Genomic DNA, 20,325 nt, shown 5'->3' with positions numbered 1-20,325 from the left:
TCTGCCTATCAGATGCTGGCATGGATTTCTCAGCAGGTATACTTCGTCCAGAGGTGTCAAAAGTTGCTTCTAAGGAAAAGTCTTGAGCATTGATGGGTCAAAGGCACACATTATCTGACTGAACTCATCTCTGTGACAAGTACTTACAGCAGCTTGGTTGAGGCTGAAGTAAATAGGATTGAAATTGAAAAATTATCCTTTCTGTGAGAGTCTTTCATAAAATGTGATAGAAATAGATATGGCCTGAAAAGAAACCAGAATCATGGGGTTGCACCAGGCAATTTGCTTCTCTAGTTTGCAACCTGCTGCAGCATTGTGTCACAGTTGTATTTTAGGCAGCTCAGAAATTAAAAGTCTGTGCCCTGGGGGTTGTGCTGCCTCCCTGCTCTCTTCCTACAATTGGAGTCCCTGAGGATGTCCTTTCCTTGTTGTCAGGATTGTTGTAATTGCATCATCTAGGGCTTGCTCAGCACTTCAGTGTACCTGGTCCTTTGATAATAGTGGCATCTTTTTACTTCCCTGCTTACCACCTGGTTTTCATTGCAGATTCAGGACCAAGCTTTTAGATTATGACAGTTCTTGCTTTCTAGTAGGATATTGCAATCATAAGAGACATGAGGTGAGTTTTTAAAAACTATGGTTTAACATTTAAAAACCAAAAAATCCCCCAGACCCCATTGCACTGAAGCTGTGATCATTAATCCAGCTGAGCAGCAGCCTTAACTTGTCTACAAGACCTGACAAGCATTTCTATCCTGAAGGCAATGGTGATAATTCAAAAAAGCATAGATGCTAACAAGTCCTGTGGATCAGCAGAGGCAGCATGCTACACACAGGATGCCAGTTTCTGGCTTATGGGACATTTGACATCAGTTTGATTTAACACAGGAGTGGTACATTGGTGCCCAAGTTTTTTGAACCCACATGCAGCACGTAGCTTTGCAAAACCAAAGTCTTGTGGCAGAAAGAGAGAACAAGTGAGGTCCCACTGTGAAAAACAGTTTTGGTTTGCTAATGGGAGATGCCTCAGCAAAAGAGAACCTGAAGCCTTTGTTGCTGTCCTCCTGGTTATGGTTGTTGCCTGACTTTTGGAGCAGATGCTGGAGGAGTTGACTTACTTTTAATGATTTTTCTCAGCAATAAGAATTCTCACTTGGTCCTTGGCAAAGTTCTTGCTGTCCTATTTGGGACCTGCAGGCCCAAATAAGCACTGTCCAGCTTATTCTCCCCGAGTCTGTTGCCTTTCTAAATCTTAATGTAAAGGTACTAGACTAGAAATCCTGTCCTGGGAGCACAAGCTACACCAGGCCTTCAAGAATCTGTCATGCATCGCACCCCTTCACATGCTTCTGATGTGCATCACTGGATCTCTTTTCTCCTTTACCGTTTTTTTGGCATCCTGCACTGCCCTGTTCCAGAGGCTGGGGGAAGGATGCCGTGGGCTGAGCTCCTCAGTGTGCGTCCCACTGCTGCCCGTGCCCCAGCTATGCCAGGCAGACTGTCCCGCTCCCACCCCTCCTCTCGCTCGCCCTAGATTGGAGCCCCCGAGAGGTCTTTGTCGGCCTGTTGAGAGCAGCCCCCGTTCCTCCATTCCCACATGGCACACCCTCCCCAGCAGCCCTCTCTGCATTCAGCAGTTTGGGCTGAAAGAACCTTGGCTAATTACGCCGGGCTGAAAATTACCACTTTGCTGTGTTGTCCTGCTGCTGGGCCCATTTGTGTGGGGCCTGTAGTTAGAGGGAACAAAGTCCCCCCCGTGGAGCCAGGCAGGCCTCAAGTGTGAAGCTACAGGTACAAGCAAGAGGGGAATGAAGGGAATAATTACCAGCTTCTCCAGGTGAAAGCCCCGTTAAAACTTCAATTAGCCAATTAGGGGCCAGGGTGTGTGTGCGGGGAGAGTCTCCCCCACCTATAACTGATTCCCACCAGGCAATTAACAGAAATAATTTCACGGAGGGGAGGATAAGAAATGGCTCTTAGAAATTGTCTTAAGTTGGGGGGGCCTGAAACAGCACGAGTGCTGCAATGGTCCTCATGTACTCCAACCTCTCTGCTCACTGTGTGGCCTGAAGATGTTGGTGGGGCTAGGAGGAGAGGGAGGAGGGAGGGAAAATGGCAAAGAAAAAGGAATCGCTGGAGCTTTACACCTGGGCAGGCTTTGAGAAAGTGAGGGCTGGAGTTCAGAGCTTCTTGTAAGGCTGTGTGTGGGCCCAGAGCAGCGAGCTCAAGGGGGCTGCTGGGTCTGGGGAAGTCGGCAAAGATCGAGCTCAGGGTGTCTTCCCCATGGGGGCGAGGGGGAAGGATAACAGCACTGAGCGGAGTCGGGAGGGGAAACGTGATGAGTGTGAAGGCTGGAAGTGGGTGTGCAGGTTGGTGAGAACTGAATGCCAGGCCCTCAGAGATCTGCCCAAGGTGCATGATAATCTGTAGGTACAAATGGTGTCCAGTGTTTAATATTGTGCTTGTATGCCATATAGGGATCATGTTTTTCTGCTGCTCTGTCAGCAGCTTCACTGGTTCCTTCCTTTCAATTATTTCCAAAAACTCAGGGATTTTTCTCAAGATAAGGATTTTACAAAGTTATCTTGCAGCTCCTGTGTACTGTATTGCAGATGGCATGTGCAGCAGTTGGAGGTAGAGCATGCTGTCCGGTGGGTATGTCACAGGAGTCTTGACCATTGGTGTTTGAAAGGCTGCTCTGGGGAGTAGAGCAAGAGTAGAGCATAGGATGAAGGTGCTACAGATAACTGAGATTTCTGTAGTGATGTTGGAAGAGAGAATGCATTATGTGAATAAAGAAGTTGAGACACGAGCTATGGTTATTTCACCTGCACTTGAAAAAGAAACAAAAAACCCAAATAAACCAACTCCTCAAAACACAAATGTAACCTTAGTAGCCACTTCTTTGAATTTCTAATGTTACAGCTTCTGAGCATTAAAAATGTTCTTTGAGATTTTGTTCTGGTTACTGATATAATGGTGCTGTAGTGGTGTTCCCCCTTCTCTTTCTCCACAGAAAGCTCTCTGTGGTAGGAATAGAGAGCCGTATCTCTTGCACAGCCCAGATTTTAGACTCAGAAGTGATTTCTCACATGAGCCATGTTTCTTTATTATTCAGCTTCTAAAATGTAATCCCAGTGGTTGCCTGCAAAGAGAGCTCTGCTCACAGAAAAGCCTGGTAGGCATGCACAGACAAATCAGTTTTGGCACAGCCTTTGATTTTTGGTACAAGTTATTCAGATTAATGCCTGAATTATGTTCTGGATTAAATTTCTGTTATGGTTAAGGAGTCTCTTTTTTCCTGTAATAACAGTAATAATAACTTGAGCATCATTTGGGGCTTAAATTAGGTCTCAAGAGAGATAAGAAGTTCTTGTACAAAGATCTCTGCATGAACAACTACTCCATAGCTGGCAAGCCCAGAAGTTTGGAGAGTGAGGAAAGATGAAGACTGTTGGACATACCATGTAAATATGTATTTTACACTGTTAAAAATAGGTTATCAAGACTTTTCCTTCAATAAAGGAGCAGGGTTGATGTCAAATACTTATACAGCTACAAAAGCAATTCTGTTTGTAGTCTGAAAAATGACAGCAGTACTGTGAAAAGCACTGTTTCAGTATTCCTCTTGTACAGGAACACTCAGGATCCTCAATTAACTTTTATAAAGCTAATCTGAATGTAGTCCTCTTTTGGACATTTGCTTCTTTGTGAAATCATGTGTCGTGTGGAGTGTTGGGGAAAGCAGTGATGTTCAAATGTGAGCAGCCCATGGAACATCAGAACTGCTTGTGGATTGAGTCACTAGCTTCTAATCAAGGGTATTTTCCCATTCAGTACTGTAGTGTGGAACAGTGTGCATGTATTTGTCCTGTCTGGAATCTTTGTCTTGATGTCATTGAGCTCAGTTTTTCTACAGAAATGAGGATTGTGCTCTCTATCTGGTGGCTTGTTTTTGCAGAACTTACCTACTACAGGGCTGCTGAAGGAGCAGTGATCAAGGTTGCAGGTGGCTTGGGCACAGAGTATGGGGTGAAACTGCAAAGCAGTGAAGGCAAGATGGAAGTGTCTAGGTTGGACACCTGCTAAGCAGCTTGCTAGATAGAGTAGGGATGATCTGTCTACCGTGCCAGGAATTGGGCTTTTGGGGATATTAAAAGCTTTTTCTATTCTTCAGCCTGAGTGTCTCTGAAATCTGGAGGAAGATATGAAGTTAGAGGCCAAGGAGGAAGACTGGAGAGGTGAAGCTGATATTCCCTCTACCATGGGGCATGAAGTAAATTACCTGGGAGGCACGAGCATTTCTTTTATCTCATGAGCTGGAGTTCTACCTCAAATGGGACGTCATGTTTCAACCTGGCATCTCTACAGTGCTCTTCAGTACAAAATGCAAATGCCTTCTTTCTGGGCACCACTTTTTAGCTGTCCGCTTGAGGTGACATATGAATGAGTTATTAGTCCATCTGTTCATGCATGTGTCACTGGTGCTCCTTGCAAGAGCACAGCACTACCTCTTGGAGCAGTAGTGCTTGTCAATGTTGCAGGGTTCATAGTCTTCTCTATGCATTTTGCTTTCTCTGTGCTGAGTCCATGGTGGGGTGTGGCAGAGCTCTTCTGTACCTTCTCTGTACAACATTTATGAGGTATATCAGGAGCACAAATTAACTCTTGAGGTGTCTTGGGGGATGCTGTAGCATGCACATGAAGTAGCAGCAAACCTGCCAGAGCTTTCCAGTCTGTTTCTGGAATAAGCCTGGCTATTTACCTTTCAGCTGATGGGTCTTTTCAGCAAGCTTATTCAACAAAGGTGAGGCTGTGCTGTAGTGGGATTATTCTGCTTGCTCAGGTGAGCTTTAGGTGCAACTCTCTTACCTGCTGATTTTAGTTGAATTCGTGGTTACAGAATGTTAACATATAACCCAGCTGTATTGATTTCTGACATACTGAAGATGCTTGGTTCAATTCTCTGGTCATCCTGTGAGAAGTACAAAGTACGACTAAAGGGTCTGGTCTGGAACAGTGAAGGGGCAACACGAGCCTTTGCATTGCCACCCAGTCCTGGGTTTGTCCAGCATTGCCTGCATCTAAGGCAGGTGGGATTTCTTGCATGTTTGTGGTGCCTGCTTGCTCATAAAGAAGAAAATGCTAAACTGATGCTGTGCTGTTTGTTTTTTTTTCCTCCTTGCAAATTAAATGCCCCTGGGTAAGGAGCACTTGCTTCCCTGCACTCTCTGTATCTCTCCCTTTGTGTGTATCTGGTCTGTTGGAGAAGTCTCATGCTGGAGGTGGTGAAACTCCCTCCCTGTGCTGGGTTTCTGACCCCCTCATCTCCCCTTCACAATGTTGTTACTGTTGCATCTGCTCTTCAGCAGGGGCTCCATCAAGTTTGTGTGACCTTAGCACTGTATTCATGCTGGAGGAGTTACCTTCTATAATGATGTCAACTGATGAGGTTGGTGGGATGGTGGCGGCCGCGATAAGACATGACATGTTCTAATGATTGGCCTTAGCGAGCTGCATGTGTGTGTTGGGGGGGCACAGAGGGGCTTGGAGAGGGGAGGTGGGGGCCCCACAGGTGCCGACAAAGACTTTGACCTTTGCTGCTATAATATCAGTGTTTCACAGGCAGGGCGGTTCGGTAACCCACTTTCAGCCCATCAAAAATTGATTTAATTGCAATTTTTTCCCCCAATTAGGAGCACTGGAGCTTAACTAATTGGAGTAATAGAGAGTAATAAGGCTCTGATAAAAAGCCTTCCTCTGCCTCCTTTGTATCTTGTGTCATCGCCTGTCAGAGGTCAGAGAGCTTGCATATTCTATTAGGCAGAGTTGCCTTCATTTGTACAAATTAGTTTACCCAACAGTAATTAAAATGCCAGTGCGGGTCGGGGAGAGCTGAATACAATTGATGGGCACATTGGTGAAGGATTTGACAGCTCCGGTGGCCTCCCTTGCCAAAGCGTGTCAGTGCTGAATCAAAGGCTACACAAACCCACAGACCCGTGTGTTTAACCCGCGGCACCGTCGGCACCAACTGCTCTCTCTCTTCTCCTATCTCCCTTTTGGACTTGCTTTCTCTTCTTCTTCTTTTCTCATCTCACTTGAGACTTTTTAAAATAGATGTTTCCCATCTTTGAGCTGTCCTTTCTGTTGATCGTTTTCATAACATTGCTACCAACCCCCCATCCTGTGTCCCTTGGTTCTCCCCCTACTCTCCCCCCACCTTCCACATTCCCAGCTGCAGGGCTCTGTCAAGTAATAACTTCTTTGTTTCCCAGTCCAATGAGTCTCCATATATAATAGTTTCCAAAATGGAACAACGATGTCCAATTCCAGGGGGCGGGGGAGTGCGCCAGGAGGAAGGAACAGGCTCTTGCACGTGTCAAGCAGATTCTGGATTTGAAATCCCTGAAGAGCAGAATAGAACTAGAGAAGCAATCTGTTTACAGTACAGGGGAAGGGCACAAGCCTGGGGCACAGGGGAGGTGTAGTAAGAAGAGGTGGGAAAGGACCTGTTTTACTCAGGTTCCTTCAATGACTTTGCATTGCAGTATTCCCAGCTCAGGCAGGACTCTGGAGGCTGAGTTGATAGTGGGGAAAGTATGTGTTGTTAATGTGACTTGTATTTCTGGAGCTGAGACTTTTTCCAGGCCTCAGGATAAACAGCATCTTTCCAAAAGCACTAATGGGCATCTACCTCTGTCCCTCTGGTTTGTTCACATGTGGCAGTGGTCTGTCCAGGATGGGCTAAAGAGGCATGCTACACAAGTCAAACTATAGTTGGCACCTTGGGAGCAGCCATAGGATTATTGCAGCTGGAGTGTAGCCAGAGCACTACTGCTGTTGCCAGAAATGCCATAGGATCTTCAACAACCACAAGTCAGTCAGATGAAGAGTTCTTGTGTTTCTTCCAACAGCACTGCCAAGATGTGTGTTCTCTTTCATTTCCTGGCCCAGCTGCTATTGTGGGGGGATGATGCCTAATGAAATATCTCTTCTGCAACGTAGAGAAGGTCTGACTTCTGGAGAAGCAGGCTCTTTGTTGTTTTGTTGGGGTTTTTTCCCTTCTTGTTTATTCCTCTCCTCTTTGTCAGTAGGGAGTTTTAAATAAGAAAGAGGACATCAAAGTATCAGATGAGTTGGAAGTGTCCTTGTGTTGGACTACAGAAATATGCTGTTTATGAAGTATGTGTGTCTTAATGCTGTGAAAAATTCTTGCTCCCTGGTTTATTTTTTGGCTTGGTTTTAGTTCCTAGGAGATCCCTGTGAAGACAACATGCCCTGTTATGGAAGCCCTACAATGGTGCTTTTTTTCCCCTTAGGAGGGCCTATTAGAGGGATCTTGTAGTCATGGTAGCCAGCAGCTTTCAAAGGACAGAGGGAAGCTTAGTGGGGAAGGAGCTTTACATCTCCAAGGTCATCTGGAGACAGGCCATAGCAGTTTTTGTGGTGCATGTTGATGCATCTGGTCAGTGTACATCAGTGTGTTCTATATACTTCAGGTAGATGAGCCATGCCTGCATTAATATATTTAGGGTATCCTGTACTCCCCTCTTCCCAGTCTAGTCTCTCCTCAGTCTGGCTATAGAAAGTAGTGTGGGCAAAATGAATGACACTCTCTAAGCTAGTAACTCAGTCTGAATTGTTTTTCTTGGGCAGCTGGCAACAACAGTTGAGAAAAAGCTGTGCTTCTCTTAAGGTGGAGAGTTTTCTTATGTGTGCTCTGTGCTCTCTAAGACAAAAGAGCCTTGTTGAAGATAGACTGAAAGAAGCAGGCAAGATAGAGGGTTTTAGCTCTGCTGAATGAAGTTTCAGAAGTTTTGGAGCCAAGCTTTACATGCTTTCCTCCAATTTGCATGTTGTTTTAGACATATGAAAGCTGGCTTGTGTTGCTCTTTTGCCTGAAGTAAAACTGTCACCTCTGAGAGGTTCCCAGTTATGAGACACCTGAGGCTTCAAGGTGTGTGCTTGCAGATCAGACTCAAGGTGAGGAGCCCTGGAATCCAGACTTTAAGGTCAGTTCACCCTCAGCCTTCGAGTATTTCTCACTGGCACCACTTCTTGGCATGTTGTCTTGTGAATGCTGCATTCTAATGCTGCAGTGAAGGTGGCCTGCTGTTGTGGGAGAAGTCTTATCTTTGCTTGCTAATGGGCTCAGGCTGTTAAAGATAAGGCCTGCAAACCTGATCCTGCTGAAGTATGAGACAAAATTCCTGTTGACTGAATGGAGTCAGCTTTACCCAGAAGAGACTTGTTTGTGGCCCTGAGGCCTGTATTTGATGCTGGAGAAAAATCTCTTTATCTAATGCTTTTCTTTCTCTCTCTCTCTTTTTTTTTTTTTTCTTTCTTTTTTTTTCCCCCTCTCTGAGGGGGTGAAGGGTAAGGACCAAGAAGGGAAAGCTGAAGTCCAGAATTGACAGCATGAGGGAGGATTAGACCTAGCTGTTCCTCCCACCTTTTTCTCCCTGTTGGTGTGCCTTCATGGTAATTTAGACCTGTGGCAACCATCAAAGCTTTGTGCATACCTTCTGCACAAAGGGATCTGTCTCCCACGTGAGGGCGTTCTCTGCTGGGACAGAGTCAGTTTGTCCCCCAAAAGAAAAGTCTTAAGCACCCAATTGCCTGCTTGACTGATTCCCTGACTGCTATTATGTTTCTAACCACAGTAATTGACTTTAGTAGTTATTAATGGATTATGACTGGGGAGAGGGTACAAAACCCAACACCTAGCTTTGTAGCAAAGGGACCTCCTGACCAAAGTGCTGCTTTCCAGACATGGGGCTTGACTGACAAGCTGTCCAAGTGGGTATCTTTTGCTTGTTTTCCTCTGAGATGGGTGACATTGGCAGAAGGGAAATGTCCTGGACTATGGTGGAGAGAAGGCAGGCATTGAGCAGAAACCATGTTTCCAAAGATGAAATGCTGCACACTTTCTTAATTGATCCTGGTGGCTGCTGCGCAGCAACAGGAATTGGATTTTCCATAGACTCTCAGACTTTGGTCAGGGACTTACATGGAGAAGAACGACTTGAGCACCCTGCAGCACCTGCATGGACGGCCCAGTGATACAGGTGCTTTGGCTGATTGCAGGTGCACTGCCAATGAACCTGAAATTTTGCATGTAAGACATTCTGGTTGGAGACACTTTAATTCTACAGGCCTTCTCTAGCCTAGTGGGCAGCTAAGGGTCACAGAACTTGTGGACTCCTCCAGGTGCATGAGTGTGGGTGGAAGGATAGGGTCAGCACAAAAGGGAGCCTTGGTAGCTGAACCCCTTCCTGAGTTCTTGTAGCTCTTCAAAATAGTTTAATGTTATCTGCTTGCCTCTTTTGCAGAATGTTTTGTCAGTGCTGCTTTGGCCTTATGGTTTGGAGAAACCAGCTGCTCAGTTAAACCACAGAGATAGGAGTAGGAGTCTTGAGTTCTGGTCTTGCTTCCATCTGGGCCTTCCCTGGTGTCAGGGTCCACAAACACATACAGGAGACCTGATGGTCCATGTTAAGGATCTCAGAGCACAAAAGACACAGTGGGGGACAACTCAGTTTACTCAATGAAAAATGTGCCTTTATTTAGTGCCACCAAAATGCGATAGTGGGGAGAGAAATAAAGAATAGTAAGCAAAGATAAGAGAGAGAGGGGAAGGGGATTATAGCTACCAACATGGAGGGATGAGTCCTCGAGGCCGAGATGCCTATAGACGTGATCTTCTCCAGTGGGGTGTACACAAAAGTGAGTGAGGGTCTCCAGAGTTTTTATAGGTTGGTCAAGGCAGGAACCAAAGCGGGAGGCACAGAGCCAGAGCCACCTGTGTTGAGGTTGGGGCTCAGGAACAAGCTGCACACTGTACATGTCCGTACTCTGGTACAGACAGACTAATTTGGACAAGTAGCCTTGGCTCAGTCCACTGTGACCAGTTCGATTGTTCTGGCACTCTCTTCTCACGGAGATGCATACCAGTCCTCCGAGACTTGGCAAACGTTCTGCCTCAGCCAGGCCAGGGGCTCCTTTCAGAGTCTGGGGTCTCAGTCCTCAATCATTGGAGACAGTTGTGAGGCATATCACATCCTTGGACAGACTCTGACACCTGGCTTTGATTGAGCCTGCATTTACCACTTGTCTGCTGAATGCTTTCTTACAGCAGCAGTAGTGCTTCTCACAGAAGTCAAGGATGCTGCAAGAATCCATTCCTGGTGCACTAGAGGCTTGCAGACACCTTGACTTCCAAAGAAAGAATGCTGTAGAGGATCAAAGAAATGTTAAAAAAACTGCTCTAACTGCTATTTTTACACACATGACATTGTTTTCTTTTCTTGCTTTCATCTTTCAGCTGCCAGTCCTGTGTCATACTGCAAAAGTTCTTTAGGCAAATCATAAAGATGGCTTTTATTTAAAGCAGGTTCCATTTCCTGTGTTCATGCTATCCTTGTTGCATTGACTTAAACATAGTTTTGGCAATTTATTCCTGGTGGCTGCAATAAATATGGCTTTGTGAGAGGTCATTTGTAACTTACTTGGAAGTCCTTGTATGAGCTGCTTCCTCTTATTTGAACTGAGAATGGGAAGTTGGCATGAAACAAGCAGTGTGGTTTGGAGAGCACAGCACCCATGTTCTTGATGCTTGATTTTAAGAATTTATTCTGTCTTATGAACTAGTATGAGGCCAGTAGGTATCAGGTGGCCTCTGGAGCCAGCATGTGCAGCAGGGACATAGCATTGCCAAGAGAGTTTGGAATGGACTCTGCTGGAGGGTGTAAACTGCGCCAAATATTGCTGCAGGAGAGCTGTGCTGTCTCTAACAGAGAGTGCCTGAGCACTGGGGAGGGCAGCCTGATCCAGCTTTGAAATTGGCCCTGCTTTGAGCAGGCTGGACCAGAGACCTCTATGACTCTTTAGACCTGTGATGCTGCAGCCAGTTCACAATTGTATCAGAAGTTGCCAACAAACAGAAGTGAGACATGAAGTAGAAAATAACATTATTTATTTCTGCAGCTTACAGCACTGACTGTGTATGAAACATGCTGAGTTCTGTACTGATTCCTTTGAAAATGTTTACAGCTGTTCCTGTTCGGGTTTTACCTTTGTATTTACAAATACATCTTTATGTCCTGTCAGTTCTCTGCAGTTGTGACCTGCTGCATCTGGGAAGCTCAGCTAGTGAGAGTCTAGTGGCAGCTCTCCTTTTGCTGCTGCCTGTCCCTTGTGAAGTATGGCGGGACATGCTGACATCATCTTGAACCAGAATTCAAAGTCTGTCTTGTAACCTATTTTCTCTGTCTTGCCCATGCACTTTCTTCAGAACATGAGGATTAGTAAGTGTTTTTTGTTTGTTTCTTTGTTTTTTCAAACAGCTCATTTGTGACGGGGACAGCCTGCTGTGGACACACCTCACCTCTGAGAATCTGGGACCTTGAGAGGTGAGTGAGCTTCCAGGTTACAGGGAGGGACTTGACAAGAAAAGTCAGTAACAGTGTAATATTGGAAATGCTGCAAAAGGGTATCATTCCTTTTGTCAGTATAAAAGATGAGATGTCTTGCGGAGTGGGGACAAAGCAAACTGGTGTGGAAAGGTGTGTGTGGGGGGTGGTTCTGGTTCAGTAACTTGGCTTTTCTTCTCAGCTTTTCCAGTTGATGGCACAGCCATCCTGGTTTCTTCCCATTACCTGTATACAGTCAAAATATACCCATTACACCCTCCTTTTCATCTGTCTCTGTTGATGCCTCAGCTAGAGGAGGTGAGGAAGGTGATCCTTATCCTCCCATTCATCCACTTCTCTGTGGTTCTGGGAAGCCAGAGGCAAACACAGGCTCTGAAGTCACCTTGTCCTGGCTGGCAATTCCAGTAGCTCAGAGAGGTGAGGTGTGGCAACACGTTATCTATGGAAGTGACTTAGGCATGTTGTCTTCTCTTTGTCCTAATAAGCACTGAAGAGGTTAATTGCTGTGGCCTCTGATTTGGGGTCTTTGAGTAGTTCCTGTTCGGTGAAGGTGCTGACCTTAGCAACTGGGGAAATGTTGTTCTCAAATCTTGATGTGAGACTCAACTGCTGACAAATTTGAAACTCTCAGCCTGAGGGTCTTAGTGTAGTGATGGACAGATAGCAAATATTTCACAGGATTATTGGAAAGGCAGCCCTGCCTTCCAGACCAGGATGCTCTGGGTAGGAGTGGCACAGATTATCCTAAGGAGCGCTGTCAGGATTGAGGTGAGCAATGTCAGAAGAGGCCTGAGGGATGTCAGTAGAGCAGTATTTGGGGAAAGGGGATGGAGGAGGGTACATCTGAGACCAATTGCCTTCTAAACTATAGTTTAAATAGTTTAGATTTTTTAACTCAACTGTATCAAATACAAATTTAAACCGGCTGTTTTTTCTCTGAAGCAACAAAAATACTTTGCAACAATGCATCATACAAAGGACAAGCTGGAAGGAAAGAGCACCAGTGTGTTTAGTTATGCTGCATGTTTCTTAGTGACCCATCCAGTAGTGCATTTGGAGTACCCCAGAAGGATGCAGGCTGTGCTGTGATACCCCTGCCCATCAAGTCTTCTGGCTGTTCTTGAATAGAGGCATCTGACAGGGGTGAGGAGATGGGCAACCCTCTCCCCCCTGCCCCAGCCTTTCTGACAGCCTTTCCCAAGGAAGCCTGAAGAGATAATAAAGCTGTGTAGAAAATAGGATTAAGGTAATGAACAAGCACAGCAGAGTTTGATCTTTCAATAACGTAAAAGCCTGAGTGACAGGCAAATAAAAAAGCCAAGGCAACCTAGGCTGCTGGGCCTCTGTTGAAATGGCTAGAGTGTCAAACTTATTCTTCCCTCTTCACCTGTCACAGCTGGAATGCACCATGCCATTGGGTCTTTTCCTCTGCAGGGACCTGTGTGTGAGCTGTAGACTCGTCAACGTGTGCAGGGTAGGAGGCTGAGTAGGAAGCATGGCTGGGACTCTAGCATGTGAAACTTGATGTCATCATTCATAGAAAGGGAGTACAGAGCTATCCTTCCAAGTCTTGACTCTCCATAAACTGTTCATCTTCCCAGCAGAGGTTTGGATCCATCTTCAAAGGATCCAAAGATCCCAGAAATGATCTTGTAGGGCTGTGCTCCTTTGAGGCTTTTGTATGTTATCTCCCTGGTCAGACTCCAGGAGTGAGAGTGTGTCATGAAAACATAAAATCTTAGAGGCACCCAGGATTTAAAAACTCTTCCTGTCCTCAGTGTGTCCCAATAACACCTGGTAGACAAAGCTGAGGCCTCTGAGTTTGCTGCTTATCCTTTTCTTGTGGCCACGAAAGGGTCCTGAGGCTGACTCACAGAGGCTGAACATGGCAAGTATATTATGTCTAACAACAAAATCCAGGTAACTTCTGTCAAAAAATAATTAAGCAAGGTAGAATGATGCATAAGGTGTGTTCTTGAAAACTACAGCATCCTTAGCATCACTGAGGTGTTTAGTGCTGTCCAGGATCAGTTAGTTCAGTTAGGGGAGTTTTCTTTGCATTGAGGAGTAACAGAACAACTGTTTCTGTGCCGTTCTCTTCCATTGGGGTAGGTGGTCTTTTTACCCAACAGCTGAGAGCTGGAACGTGCTACAAAAGTATTTAAAGCTTAAATAACCTTTTGTGTACTGATCATCTTAGTTCCAGCCCAGATAAGTCCTTGGCTGGTGCTTGTTGCTGTTGGTCATGGTATGTTTTGTATTTATGACCTTTGCTGTTCCCTGACCTTGGGGCAGCCATTCTCATCCCTCCAAGAGGAAGGGGATAATATCTTCATCTGTAAATATGTCCCGTGCTTTGAAAAGGGTTTGGTTGGTTTTAGTGTAGAGGAAATTTTAAGTGGGGAAAAGAAATGCCTCTTGCTGCATCCCACTCCCACAACTGTCTTTCATTTCTGACTCTGCTGAGATGATGGTGTTGGATCAAAGCCACAACAGGCAGCAACAAGCAATTGTCAAGGGAGTCTAATGCAGGGGAATGACTGCATAATGCCAAGACACTGTCTCTGATGGCTGAAATTCCAGCTGCTGCTACACCTGGCCCTGTCTCCTTTAATGAAGGAGGATTTAGGTTTTTTTCTTATGCTTTTGAAGCTGGCTAGCTGCACTTCTGGAGGACATCTCCCACTCCACACATGCTATATTGTGCCATCTGATTGCTTTTAGACGTGGGGAAGTGGCTATGCACTCATTCCTGCTCTGGATCAAGGTGTGTGTGTGTGGAAGGCAGCTGTGTGTAAGTTTGGTGATTAGAGGCCTGAAAAGAGAATGATGAGCAGTATGGGCCACACAATACTAACCTGTGTCCTTGTATCAGGTATCAGGGCTTGCTGACTCCTTGTCCTCTTCCAAGTCCCCTTGTCCTTCCTTTAGTGAAGGATATGATGGCAGCTGCCCCTCTTGCAGGTCAGGTTCCTCTGCTCATTTTTACCTTTCTCTATTCAGACTATCCTGTCTTGTTTGTCAGTGTGAGTATGTGGCTCAACAGAACAGCCACCTAATGGCAAGCAAGAGGAAAGGAAACGTTATTCAGATCCTCCTCCTCTTTCTTCTTCATTCTATTGCTTTTGCGAGTTTAAACTCCTTGGAAGATGAGGGTCATGCACCACTGACAGCTCCAAGGCCAGCATTTGTCATTTGCCTGCAGAGAACTGTTGCTTCCCATGTTATTGGGGTGGTCTTGCATGTTGTTAGGAAACAAATGCCCATGTCTCAAGGATGTTTCTCCATAAGATAGAATACTCCAGAGGTCTCTTTGCAGCAACTCTTGGAGCTATTCTGCAAAGCCTGACATTTTAAATGGACCAGTGATCTGTCTCACATGGTAGTCTTTATGCTATAAACACTTTGAATGCACAAATCCTACAGTGTTCTTTCCTGTGACATGACATGACATGCTGCAGGGCATGAGAGCTGTGAAAAACTGAACCAAAGTTAGCTGTGCCCTGCAAGCCACTCAGATCCTCTACCTTTTAAATATCCAGTCTTTGTCCAACTCCTCCCCCCTTTTGAAGGTATTTTTGGCAGAGTGGGGATTTTGTTTGTTTGTTTTATGGGGTTTTCTTTTTTTTTTTTTTTTTTTCTTTTTTTTTTTTTCTTCTTTTTTTTTAAGAACCCTCTAATTTCTTGTTCGGTTTTTCTCCCACTCCTGCGCCCTTTGAAAGTAGCTTTATGCCGTCACTGACACCAAACTGACACTTTGCGTTTCCCCACTTCTTATCCCTTTATGGCAACAGATGTTGAAATTTTGTATCCCTTTTATCTGTCCCTCTTTGCCCTCTTCCTGTAATTAGGTGTCCCTTGTTAGCAGTACAAAGTGGCCGGGTTTGCTGCCTGGCCTTTTGAGCCATTGTGTTGGAGCACATTTTTTTCCTCCTCTTTCGGAAGAGTTCCTTCCCCCTTAAGTAATAGGCAGGGTGTGGGCCAGAGCTGTGGCTTTTTCTTGTTTCTTTGTTCTCCATTTATCTCTGCCACCTTTTTCAAAGAGATGGAGGAAAAAAAGTAGAGAGTACATGGAAGGGGAAGATACAGAGTTGCATTTCTTGACCATCAGGCCCCCCTGCTCTTCAGGTGTTCAAGGCAGGTGCCTTTGATGTCTGCAGGTTTTGGAGAGGTGGGAGGTAGAGGATTCATGAGAGTGACTTGGGAGTGGAGGAGAAGGGAGATTCAGGTGTATGGATGGTGCCCTCAGCAGACGGTTGGGGAGGAGTCTCAGGTAGCCAGACAGCTGCTGAGCAGGTTAGTAATCTGTTCTGCCTATAGTGCTATTGCACTGTGCTCTTTCTTTCCAAGAGCCAGCATGAGTGTTACCATCGTAAGCAGCTGGCTGAAGTTTGCTAATGTGCTGCTGCTGTATCTCTCGTGTGTGTTTCCATGGGTCCCTTGCTAGGTTACATCTGTCTGGGCCATGGAGGGTGCAAGAATGAGTTGCTGTCTTTTCACCTTTTGTGTTATGTTGATTTGCATCCATTTTGATGGCTCTTCAGAGCCCATGGAGTTAAAATTTCTGCTCGTGTACTGGTCTTAAACAGCAAGTGTAATTTGAGAGTTGAAACATATAGCACTGAACACCCTGGTCAGCTGATCACTACTGATGATTTCCTGTTTAAATCCAGTCCTTCTTGACTTTGTCTCCTGTTGTGCTCCAGTTTCTTAATTGTGTGGAAGTAGATGAGTGAAATGAGAATCTACCGGTCTAGTTCTTGGTTATAAGTCTTGCTGAATGTTTTCAATATAAGATTTTAATGTAGGAGCTTGGCTCAAGTCTTCTTTGTGTTGTGTTCTAAAATAATTTCTAGAAAAGAGTATTTTCTCCACAGCTTTGAATTCCATGGTTTATACAAGTTTGAGACCCTCTAATTTAATCAACAAAGGAGCTGTTTGGTGAAGGAAGCACATATATTCAGAACTGGAGTTGCTAGATCAAGAGGAAAGGTATCTGATTCCAAGATATGTGGGGAATTTGTTTCACACAGGCATTTAAACTGGATGTATCCAGTCACAGAGAAGTGGCTGCGTATGTCTGATAACAGGAGAGACAAGCAATAGCAAATATTATACTGTCATGGATACCAGTTTCACAGGATTTGGGGAACCGAAGAATAAGTGTGGTAGATGTGGAATATTCTTCCTGGCCTTGCTTTTCTATGGATTCATATGCTAGGCATCTTTTTTTGCCAAGGAAACTCCTCCAGGTTTTGTGGGAAATAGGCTCCCTATTCCTTACAGACTTGCATTTCTTTCTTACAGACTTCAGCATCTCTGTCTTGGCTGACAGTTTTAAATCACAGTGACCAATCCAGACCTTGAGATCTTGCATGTTGTTGGAAGCAGAACACCAGGCCTATGGCCAGCTTGAGCTCATTCTGGAGAAATCTTGCTGTTGCAGGGTGCCTCTTAAGTGGTGGTTTCGTGGATGATTGTCCCTTTTAGAAGACTTTGCTGTTTTCAGAACTGTCTCCTGTCTATAATGGATAGCTTCAGTCTTGTCTGTGCAATGTATTCCCATGGTAGGCATGTTTTCTCAAAACTGAGGCCTTGTTGTTCTTTACTGATTTCTGGTGGAGTTTTGGTTTTTGTGACACTGTGTTTCTGAACTCTCTCACATAAGCTGCATGTCTTCTGCCTTTTTGTTAGAGGGCTTTGGTCCATCTTAACCTAAATGTAAAATCATTGTAAAAGGAGAAACATACAGGTGTTTATCCTAAATCCTTTCTTCCCCATGGCAGTCTTGGCCCTGTCTCACTAGAAAGACCATGACACCAGCTCCTGCCTTTTCAATGTATGCATGTTCAGGACATGCTGCGGCCTTTGAACTCTTGTTCAGGCATATTTATGACAACTTTACAAGGCCCTGAACAATCAGAGAGCATGGGTGGGGGCTGGACACTCCAAGCACATCAATCAGTTTCATCCCTCTGAGCCAAAGCAAAAGTAATCTTTATTTTTCCCTGGGTTGAGAGAGAATCAACAGAGGCAAGAGAGAAGAATGGGAAGGAGTGAATGAGGAACCCCCTCTGTCACTGGCTAGTGGTAGCTCATTTAAACAGATGGCTTTGTTTTGATTTGGACTCTCCATTTTTTTGTCTCCCCATTAAAGGAGACCTGCAGAGCTCTGTCCAGAAAGGGAGCAATACAGCCGCCTGTTCCCACACAAGTGGGGCGAAAGGCGAGAGGCTTTGAGAATTCCCTGCTTCTTTTCCTCGCCTCCCTCTTTTTCTCTTCCTCCAAGAAATCACAGTTTGAGAATTCCCCCCTACTCCTCCCGTTGGAAAGAAAGACAGAGAAGACATTCTTGACATTCTTTGCAGAGAAAAGGGGTTAAATGTCTGAATTTGGGGGTCACCATGTTATACAAATTGCAATCTAATCGTTTTTACAAGAACACACGTGTGCTAAGAAAAGGAGCCATGGACAAGAAAGAAAAGGGGATAGACAACCTTTTTTGTCCTATCTTCTTTTTTTTTCCCCTCAAAGTTTTGGACTATTGTCATGTCCTGTTTCTCTCCCCTCCTCACCCCCGAGAGGGAGAACATTGGTTTTATAGTTAAATTGGTTCATAAAGCAGAAGGGCTTGGTGCCATTTCTGTTTGTTTTCCCAAATAAAAGCCCCAGCAGGGTCTCTTTTGCACCGTTGTGGCTTTATTTGAAGAAACTGGCTTTTTCCCATAGCCCAGTGTGTCAGTTTATCCTCTGAACTTAACCTTACGGGAACCCGAACAACAAAAACTCACAGGGTCCCAGTGCTGGAAAGGTAAAGAAATTGTATCTTTTTATTGGACCATTTAAAACGTGTGTGGGCCAATTCAGAGAAAGCAGAAGAAAAGAAGGCAAAACTCCCTTTTCTGTCTCTCCCCTCAAAACAATCTCAGACCGTCGTTGGTGTCTTTCCCCCCTACTGCCTCAAGTCCCTTCAGCTGCACTGAGCAATCAGAGAGAGGCATTTGCCCTGAAAATCACTTGAAACAGCATCTCTGAGCCATTTCACTTGGAGATGCTCCCTCAAAATTCCCCAAGCCAATCCCACACCTCCCTGCAGGAATTAATAGCCTGGTCTAAATGCCAGGGGCAACTTTAGGGTAGGATAGAAGAATAACTTTGCCAAGCATCTGTGTTTCTCCCTATGTACAATACGGATGTTGTTTGATCAAGCCTCTCCCTTCTTAGCGTAAGTTGCTGCATCCCCTCAGTGCCTCAGCTGCTATTGCAAAGCACCTGGAAGAGACAGCAGCTCAGCTCTTCCCTTTGGTTTTGGTGCTCACTCCTAATTGGGTGACAGAAATTGTGCAAATGCTACACTTGGGATAATTATTTTTAAATGGACTTGCTTTCCTTTTACTGTTTAATACTCAAATCAAATATGCCAGTGTTTGGAACTGAACAGTGTTTGGGCTCTTTTTACCATTTATTTAAAGTATGTGCTTCCCATCTGTCTAGTTTCAAATAGTTATTTGGGCTGAAATACTTGTTTGGAGCTCTGTTTGGTTTTTGAATAGTCATCTGCTTATGTGCAATAGATTCTCCTCTTTGATGGATGAGAATAGTCATCTGCTTATATGCAATAGATTCTCCTCACTATCTGGCCCAGGCTGTTCAGTTCAAAGACAAGCAAAGCTCCAGCCATCTGCACAGGCTACTACCTGGCTTGTCTGAAGAAGACCTGGGAGTGAAACAGCTACTTGCTACTGCTGGTGGGCCATGGCAGGGTGGGGAGGTGGTGTGGCCCTTCCATGTTTGGTCTCGCTTGCTCTTCCTGATTAACCTTCACACCCTGTAGCAAGGACAGGGCCTCTGAAGTACTGAGGATCAGCCTATCTGAGATTTGAAAGATGTTTAGGTGAAAAAGGGACCAAAAAGGAAAGAAGGTGACTGTTTCCTGCTATGTTTGACCGGTGCTGGTGAAAAAGGCCCAAGATAGCTATGCCATCTCTTTTTGTCCCTTGTGGAGAAGGTATCTTCTGTTGCTAGAAGCTGTTAGAAACCACTGGTGATGTGCTGGTGTAGCTGCTGCTATTCTGTTGCCTATCCATGGGTTATCTTAATGGGTTATTAAGGATTACTTGTGGGTTTTGCTTCCAAGAAAGGGGAAGCTCTTCAGGTATGAGGTTTTGAGGGAAGGGAGTATTTGGGATGAGCAAGAGTGAACAATTTGTGGGCACAAACTTGTGATCCCAAAACTGGAAAAATTGTGGTGGCAGGATTCCCTACACAGCCTGGGCTCAGCATGGCTGTGTGTGCTGCAGGCACATAGAGCTTGTCTGGCATGGTGGTAGATGTCCAGGGACACCTTAATCTGCTGAATAAAGGGGAAATACTAATCACGCTCTGCATATTTTTCACCTTAAGTGTGCCCATGCCAGAACACATGGGTGTTTTGTTTTTATGCCCAGTGTAGAGCACAGTAAATTTTCCCTTGGTGCCAGATGGTTAAGTGCTTCACTGTAGCAACTAACACACTGCCTCTGAAATTGCCAAAGAGCTGCTCCTGTTTCCAGGGGCTGCAACTCCCACCTGAGAGCTGCTTTGGCTGACCTGTTCTTGGGCCAGGAGAACCAAACTGATGAACAAACCAGCAAAGTTTACTTTGCTGCAGTATCTTGCAAATATCTCTGCTCATTTTATGCCTACAGAATAAAGCAAATCCTTTTCTTTTTTTTATCTCCCTTTTTTTTGCCTTTTCTTTCATTTTCTTTCATTTTTGTTGCCTGGGATGGAAAGTGGAGGGAGGAAAACTGGTGTGACTCTGTTGAAGTGCTTGGGTTACCACTGCAGTGAGAAGGCATGGAGAAACACTGGGAGTGAAGCACCTGGGTGGTGCACAGGGTCCAAGCTG

General features: G+C 45.2%; 1 protein-coding gene across 2 annotated transcripts in view; it reads left to right on the top strand.

The window, feature by feature from the left end:
* The window catches only part of FBXW4 (F-box and WD repeat domain containing 4), a 59,340-nt gene that overhangs the window by 35,202 nt on the left and 3,813 nt on the right, over nt 1–20,325 (top strand). The window contains exon 6 of one of the 2 annotated variants that reach the window (XM_066323690.1): nt 11,349–11,414. The exons of the other annotated variant lie outside the window; for it this stretch is intronic. Within the exon in view, the coding sequence (XP_066179787.1) occupies nt 11,349–11,414 (66 nt within the window). The remainder of the gene's footprint in view (nt 1–11,348; nt 11,415–20,325) is intronic. 2 annotated transcript variants of the gene reach the window in all.

The sequence above is a fragment of the Sylvia atricapilla genome, chromosome 8, assembly GCF_009819655.1.
Source record: "Sylvia atricapilla isolate bSylAtr1 chromosome 8, bSylAtr1.pri, whole genome shotgun sequence".
Lineage (NCBI taxonomy): Eukaryota > Metazoa > Chordata > Aves > Passeriformes > Sylviidae > Sylvia > Sylvia atricapilla.
The sequence above is the reverse complement of the archived record's forward strand: the minus strand, read 5'-3'. Positions and strand labels throughout refer to the sequence as shown.